The sequence below is a fragment of the Arvicola amphibius genome, chromosome 8 (genome assembly GCF_903992535.2).
Source record: "Arvicola amphibius chromosome 8, mArvAmp1.2, whole genome shotgun sequence".
Classification (NCBI taxonomy): Eukaryota; Metazoa; Chordata; class Mammalia; order Rodentia; family Cricetidae; genus Arvicola; species Arvicola amphibius.
Window position 1 is genome coordinate 82851951 of NC_052054.1, and position 7820 is coordinate 82859770.

A 7820-nucleotide genomic window follows, 5' to 3' on the forward strand; every position below is an offset into this window, starting at 1 on the left:
TCTGGTGTCAGGACCACTTCTAAAGCCTTTACCTCTCTCCCCCACACCAGACAAAACCTTCTCTTAATTAGCCACATCTTTAAGGAAACTGGCATTAAGATCCCTAGGCAACAGGCTTGGAGATTCCTCCAAGCCAAGGAGCCATCCTTCGGAATCCCAAGGAGCTCAGCTCGAACCAATTGTCACCTGTGACCCAAAATAGTTCGCAGCTCTTGCGTACAAACCAGACTCTGGAAGAAGAAATGTTAGCGTTCGTTACAATAAGGTGTTTATATTTTTTGTATGCTTACAACATTACCTTTATTATGTGTAACATCAAAGTGATTATAGCAATTACATCTAACAGAATTAATTACATCATTCCAAGATACATAATGCATTAGAGGTAAAGCCAAAGAAAGAAAACATCTTGATTGTACTAACTATTGTTGGCTAGGCTTTCTCCAGCAGTAATGCCAATCCAGTGGCAGCTTGCAGGGCCCTGGAAGCTGAGAGGTTTCGGAGGAGATCAGGCTATTTTCTTAAAATGAAGTGACACTTTTGCTTAATAATATGTTGGCACTAGGGGACATATAAAATCGATTTAATATTTTTTAAGTGTAAATCTTTAAAAGGTGCTGGTTCATTCACCCACCCAATGTTACTACATAAAGAAAAAAGCACATGGGTGAAAGACTTACAAGTCTTTACGTATGCAAAATAAATGCACTCAAGGCTTCATTAATATTAATTTAAATTCAAAACCCATTTACATTAAATTGTTCATTAAAAATTGCCTATTTTATGCAACATGCATTTCTCAAAGAACTCAGAGGAAACTGAATACATAGGGCTAAATTTAATGATGGGGACAGAATATCAAAAGTAAATGAATTTGAATCATCACATGTAGAGCCCTTTACTCTCTATTAAAAGGAAGGGGGCTCCAGTTTGGGAAACAAGCGAGAATTTGGAGTATTCTGTTTTCTAATACCTTAGATTTATGAAGAAGACATTCTGGTTTATCACAGACAAGGAAGAAAAAGTGGGGTGTGTGGGGGGGTGGGGGGGTGGAGAGAGAGAGAGAGAAAGAGAGAGAGAGAGAGAGAGAGAGAGAGAGAGAGAGAGAGAGAGAGAGAGAGAGAAAGGGGGAGACATGGTGGGACAGAGGCCAGCCAATCCAGCTTGCTTTTAGCCTCAGGTTTCCAACTGAACTCAAAAGCACAGAGCGTTAAGCTTACGTTTCTAAGAATGTACCTTAGTGAGCATTTCCCACTAGCCATCTCAATGGAAAATTGATAGTTTCCCTCTCCTCTATCTTCTGTCCTCTGCAAGCCCTTATTGTCATCATCAGGAGACCAAGAAGTAAGACAAGGAGTGGATGAGTTCCTTGTTTGCCCCCCTCCCTCCTCCAAACAATCTGAACTTCCCCTGTTTCCCCAACAGCTGTTCTGGATGAAGAAAGCACGGTTATAATTAATAACACGTGTCCCGGCAGTATGGATTACTAATTTATCATTAAGCCCAAATAAATTTAAATTATGCTCCAAGAACCACACATATCCGAGAAAAGAAAGTAGAGAGATGCTCAGAAAGTCCACGCTATACAACTTTAAGTGGAACGCCCTTTTTAACCCTCAGTACATCTCGGGGCTATGTAGGCTGGAATAGCGGGAAAATTTACAGAAACGAAGCTAATTAAAGCCAAAGAATTTAAATGCTGATCAAGTGTACTGTGCTAGAAATGTCTTTTTTTTAAAAAAAATGGGGCTTATAAAATATTCAATATTTGGTCAATTACACTACGTAATTCTTCCAACAATGATTCCTAAATCTCAAGTCTGTCAGTCATTCAGGCAAGTGGCCTTAAGCTGGCCATGTGGTGCTACTGTCTTCTCAAGGATTATTTCCAAGAATGCACCGCCTTACTCTAGCCACAGAGACCTGAATTTTTAAGTCCACACTGAACGTAAATTTTTACACATGCTGAAAAAAAAATAAAGGGAAACTCCAAAGTCCACCATTTCTTACCATGCAGGTTTTAAAAAAAAATCCAGAAAGAAAAGAAAAAATATATATTCATAGTCATTGTTTAGTAGGATTTAAAAATTAATTGAATGACTAACTGCAAACACTGGAAACTAGAATTAATCTGTCTGGATTTTTTTTAAAAAAAAAAAAGGCTTACAGACATTTAAATGCATGTATCAGGACACTTTATCAACCTAACATAAAATTGTCATCTTATCTTATTATATGACTATTTTATGCATGTGTCAAAGAATTTAAAAATGACTGCCTGTCTATTGAGTCTAATTACAAGTGCACATTTTCTGCCTGGATGTTCAAGCCTCCACCATTGTTACCAAATAAAATATATTGTATTCACCTTTCATTTCTACCTTCAGACACAGAAACCACCATTTAGAACGTAAGAAAAGCATGAGCCTGCACCGGGAGCCTCTCCCAGGGTCCCTGGTTTGGCCTGGCCTCGCTGCACTCAGGATGTAGGTAAGGGCAGAACGTTATTTCCAGGACCAGCAGCTTCTGTGGGTCGGATACTGGCACAGAAGGGTAGACACAGACCACCCCACGTTTTGCTTTTTAACTACAAGGCCAAAGCTATGCATGGGTTGTTCAGTGGCAGGTAAGAATGGAAACTGAGCCTGGAGGGAAACCTCACAAGGCTGCACCAGGAGGGCCTGATAGGCTTCAAGGAGGCTGTAACATCAGGGCCATGGCACACTCGCCAGTTCCTTCCTTGCTCTTCTCCGTGTCTGTGTTTTGCAGCCTAGCCAGACCTCACTCTGCAGCCCACATATAAAACAGAAAGCACCCGAGAGCGAGAGCGGATCCCCACACTGAACATGTTCCTTCTCCTTGCAGAAGTGTCAGGCTTGGACTGAAACACGGGTGGGCATCCTACCCACTCACCTGCATCTCAGTGTCTCCCAAGGCCGTGACCAAAGTCATCTCCCATCCTCGTCAGTCCACTAACCAATCTTTAGCAAAAGAGAGGGAACACAAGAGTCCCGAGGCGAGCAGAATAACTTGATCTATCAGCTGCTGGCTCCTTCACTCACACTCAAGCACACCCAAGAACAAAATGACAACAACCTCTGCTCACAAGCAAGGCTTGCGCTCGAGTGCACTGAAGCCCTCCCTGACAGCTGTCAGGATCATGGCGTGGGGACACGGAATCTGAATTCTGGAAGGTTCTCTTGCCCAGGCAGAGGCCCACAGGAAGGTTCCTTGACTTGTTTTCCTTCACTGACTTGATTTCTTTTTTTCTTTTTATATGTATATAGTTCCCTTGGTTTCAAAGGAAATGAGGAGAGAATAAAATAAATAATAATAATAATAATAATAATAATAATAAAAAACCCACATAGGCCAGCCATAGCCAGTTCTATGCCACCTCACTGTAGAGAAGACTGCCTGTCCAAAGGAAAAATATGTAGCAGGCCTGAGAGGAAATAAATTCCCAAGGCAGATGCGGGCATGTCGTCCTGAGTGTTCAGGGCTTCCAAGAGTAAAGGCAAAAGCTGCCATTGGGAGCTGCCCTAAGTATGAAGCAGTTTGATGAAGGTGTCATACGCATACACCAGGTGAGCCACCTCTTAGGTGGGCCCCTTCTCGGGCATGCGCATGTCCACTGGCAATGCCAGTGACCTTTGTCCTATACCAGGGAAGCCCACAGAGTTCAGTGACACCAGCTGATCCTAGTCCCTTTTACAGAAGTCAGGAGGCTTGAAGACTAATCCTCACAATCACAATGCTACTCCCCCAAGAATGCCATAGAAGAATATTCCTTTGAAAGGAAAAAAAAATCTAAAAGTGGCTGATGAGTTCTTGCTCACTGAAGATTTTGAACGGTGATTTTCTGTGATCTATCCTCCAGAAAATATATACACGTGGATAAAATAAAACATGCTGTTAAGGATTACTCTAATTCAGCACTGCTATTTTCTGAAAATACTTGTTTAAAAACAAACACTGTGGCTGGGGGAGGATCCTATATTAAGCAAGGAATAAGGGCTATTTTGCTTAAAGAACACTGGCCAGTGCTCACCCAGCTCCCTTGGGTAACAACAATCTTTCCAGTACAAATGTCTGGCTCTTTTATCGTACATGTTCCGAGGAAGCAAACTCCTGCCCAAATTTCTGTCCAGCAGGTGAAGAAACTCCTCTTTCTTTCCCATTCTCCCTCTCTGCAAAATAGAAGACTCTCAATCGTGCATAATTTCTATTTTCAAAATCTAAATTGCAGAAATCCGTCTTTTCAGGGATTCTTGGAGCCTGCTTCGGCCTTTCGGGGAGCTCTGTTACATTTGGCCTAGATAGAGAGCCTGCCTGCGTGCACCTGTGTGCTTCCTCTGCAAGCTTCTCCCCAGCTCTGGGCCCTTTGTGGTTGTTATTCTACCCCAGACCATTAAAAGGGCCCTAATTCCTATGACATGATTATCCAGGTACCAAAGCCCATTTGTCACCTGCAGCAGAAAATTGAGTTAATGCACAACTAAAGGCAGCCAGGACTGTGTAATATCAACTTGATTACATCAAACTAGCTGCAAACCTAATTCTGCTGCATGACACTGCGTCAAGCTTGTCATCTCCAATCATTAAAGCTGTCAGGAATCCATCAGGTTTACAGCTAATTAGGTGAACACTAATGAAGCTGGCAAAACAACTTTTCTTTTTTTATGGCTGAGCGGACCTTTCAGTTTGGTGATGGTGGCGGGGGTGGGGGGGATTCTCGAGTATTCTCAAGGTTGCTGTGGACAGGATTTCCAGTCACCAATCAGCAGACATCTTTCTTTTTCCCACTGTCTCTCTATCGGGACAAAGCAATCAATTTGTCATCACTCCTAGTATGTCCCCAACGCAGCTGTGGGAACTAAAAAACAAAAAAAAAAAAAAAAAGGAGGGAAAACAGAGAAGTTCCTAGTCCGTCCATGCAAACAAGCAAACAAAACAAAACTGCACCTCGCACAGCTCACTTACTGGCCTGTGCGGACTCAGAAGCAGCCTAAATGTGGAAGGGTTTTGTGTGGAGCTTCTCAGTCATCCTGCACCCCTCCTCCACACGTCCATTAGGCAGAGGCATTCTGATAAAGTAAATCCAAAACCAGGGTATGAGAAAGAATGAAAGCACTCATTCTGCCAACTTCTGATTGACCATTAAGCTATTGATGAATGTGCCTGTCAGGAGAGAGACAATTAAATCAAATATGAAACAAAGTCGTTTTGACGGGTCATTTTGATAGAGCAAAGCCATTCTTCCATCTCCCATTAGTCCTGCAGTCAGGTTTTTATATAATGAATTTTCCTTAACTGACCTGAGATTTCCTGGCTGGCTTAAAAGTGCAAAAAGGTTAGTGAACAGGTTGCTTTAAAAACAAAACAGAACAAACAAACAAATAGAAATCAAACTAACAGCACGTTTGAGAAACTTGTCATATGGGCAAGGTGGAAGAGTGCAGACACACTCCAGAGTTCAAAATGCAAAGTAAAGATGCAACCACATATGTTTCATTGGATGGAGGCACAGATACCTTAAAAAATGTGTACCCGAAAAGGAAAGAAAAAAAATCTCAGACTGGAAGAAGCCCAAGACATTCCTACTACCCAACTTTGTAAAGGATGCCTCCAAAGTTTTAGAGTTTATTTTGGGTAGATAAGCTCACTGCTAAAGCCTGGAATTTAAAGGAGGAGGTAGGATGAGCAGACAGCATCAGTGAGGAGGTGAGCTCTCTGTTTGGGATCTTCAAACTTTCTAAATTTGGGTAACACTGAGTACAGAGGAAAACACGCATTCATCCTATGCACCAAACCAAGTTTAATCCCTCCTAAGGTTTCTTCACAACACTTGACAAGCCAGTACACTTCTGGGAGAAGTATCTCATGGTTCCTTCTCTCTGGCCCCGGTAAAGAGACTGCAGGCCAGAGCGTAGCTGAGGTGGAAGCCAGGCTAATCTAAGGGTCATCACCACCACAACCAGCCTGGGTACCACCATCACCAGTCTGGGTACCACCAGCATGCAGAACATTACTTGGTGACCCTTCTCTCAGCCCTCCCCTCTTCTGTCAAAGGAGAAGTGAAAGGGAAGCAGACTAAAGGAAAGGACTCCTAAGTAACCCTCCCCTTCAGACAGCATCTGAGCCTTTGCATGTCTGAGTGTTATTCATATCAAAATACATCACGTCCATATGTGGTCCTCTCTCAGCAAGCCGCCCCAAATCCCTGAAGTTGCACTGACAGGGCCCTCCTGACGTCACGGAGCTTGGCCTCACTATTGCAAGTGATTTATTGATGTTTATTGGGAATGAATAGATCAAAGGCACAGGCATGACGGGCGATCAATCAGTCATCAAATCAAGGGTGGCAACCGGCCAGAAACCCTTCTTCCAGCCAACGTGCCCCCAACCGACATTATTGCAAAATAATGTTGTATGTGTGCGTTTTGTTTTGTTTTCAATGATTCTCTTTTCCAGAAAGAAAAAAAAAATCAACTCAGTCCTAACAGGAGTTGACGTTCCTGGAGGGAAAAAAAGGGGGGGGGGAGTACTCAGATATGTCCCAGAACTAAGTGCTAGAAGAGGGTAGAGAACAGCAGCGGAAAGAGAGGAAGGCGGTAAGAAGACATTCACGAGTGGAAGAAATGTCAGCATCCAACACTGACCTGACAGTCATCTGACAATACCCAGACTCTGTGCACTCTGGTTTCCACCGCTGTACCCGGTTTGGGCCCAATAAATGAAGAATCAATCGAATTAGCAGTAAGGTGGCCAGAGGGATCGGCCAGCTCACTCGCTCTCTAGCTCTCGTCCGTGTAGGCACCGGGTAGTACCCAGGACAACAAGGAAGGTGTCCCAAAGAACTCAGGTGACCCCGCCCGCCCCCCACCAAAAGACACGGTTGGAGAGCGCCTTCCCTGCTGCAGCCAAAGCAGCGGAGGTGGGGACCAAACCCGGCTAGGTCGTCCCTGGGCGGGTGTGCGAGCGGGTCGAGCGGAGAGCGTAGCGGGGCAACCGGGGGGCGCGCGCACCCGGGCAGGAAAGCCGCGAGCCTACCGGGCTCCCGGAGTTACTCTGTGCCCGCAGAGAGAGAGAGAGAGAGAGAGAGAGAGAGGAGAGAGAGGGACGGAGAGAAAGAGGCAAGGAGTGCGGCGAGCAGTGCGGGGGCCGGCAGCCCGGAGGCGCGGCGCGAGCAGAGGAAGAGGAGGAGGACTGGAGGAGGAAGGGGAAGCCGCTCGTACCTGCTGCGCGCCGGGGCGCCTGCTGCTTCCTCCTCGGCATGATGCTTCTCCCGCGACTGCCGCCGCCGCCGCTGCCGGGCTGAGCCGAGGGAGGGAGGGGCGGCGGGGGGGGGGGGGCGAGGCGGGCCTGCTCGCAGCCTCCCCCCCGGAGAGCGGCCGCCCGCAGGATGCTGCTGCGCCCCGGCTCTCCGCGTCCCCCCCTCGCTGCGCTCCGCCGCGATCCCCGAACGTGCGGAGGGAAGGAGGGCGGGCGAGGGAGGCGCGGGGAAGGAGGAGCGCGGGGGGAGGAGGAGGAGGCAGAGGAGGAGGAGGAGGAGGAGGACCACGCTGCCGGCGGAATGGGAAGTTTGACAAATCGCTCCAGAGGCCGGAGGAGGAGGGGGCGGGGAGGAGCGGTTGCCCTGCCCCCCCCCCGCCCCGTCCCTAGACGAGGTGCGCGGGGTTCGGGGCTGGGGGGCGGGGAGAGGGGGAGGAGAAGGCGGGCAGAAGGATGAGAGGAGGAGCCCGGGAGCGACCCCGGCCGGTCCTACCCCGCTTCCCGCCCCCGGGCAGGGAGGTCAAGGCATCCGGGGGTGGAGGTGT

General features: G+C 46.9%; 1 protein-coding gene across 1 annotated transcript in view; it reads right to left on the reverse strand.

Moving 5' to 3' along the window:
* Positions 1-7354, reverse strand: part of Tshz3 (teashirt zinc finger homeobox 3) — a 75339-nt gene extending 67985 nt beyond the window's left edge. Inside the window, exon 1 of the mRNA XM_038339821.1 lies at positions 7239-7354. Coding sequence (XP_038195749.1) covers positions 7239-7278 — 40 coding nt within the window. The 5' untranslated portion in view covers positions 7279-7354. The remainder of the gene's footprint in view (positions 1-7238) is intronic.
* Between the last annotated feature and the right edge of the window lie 466 nt (positions 7355-7820).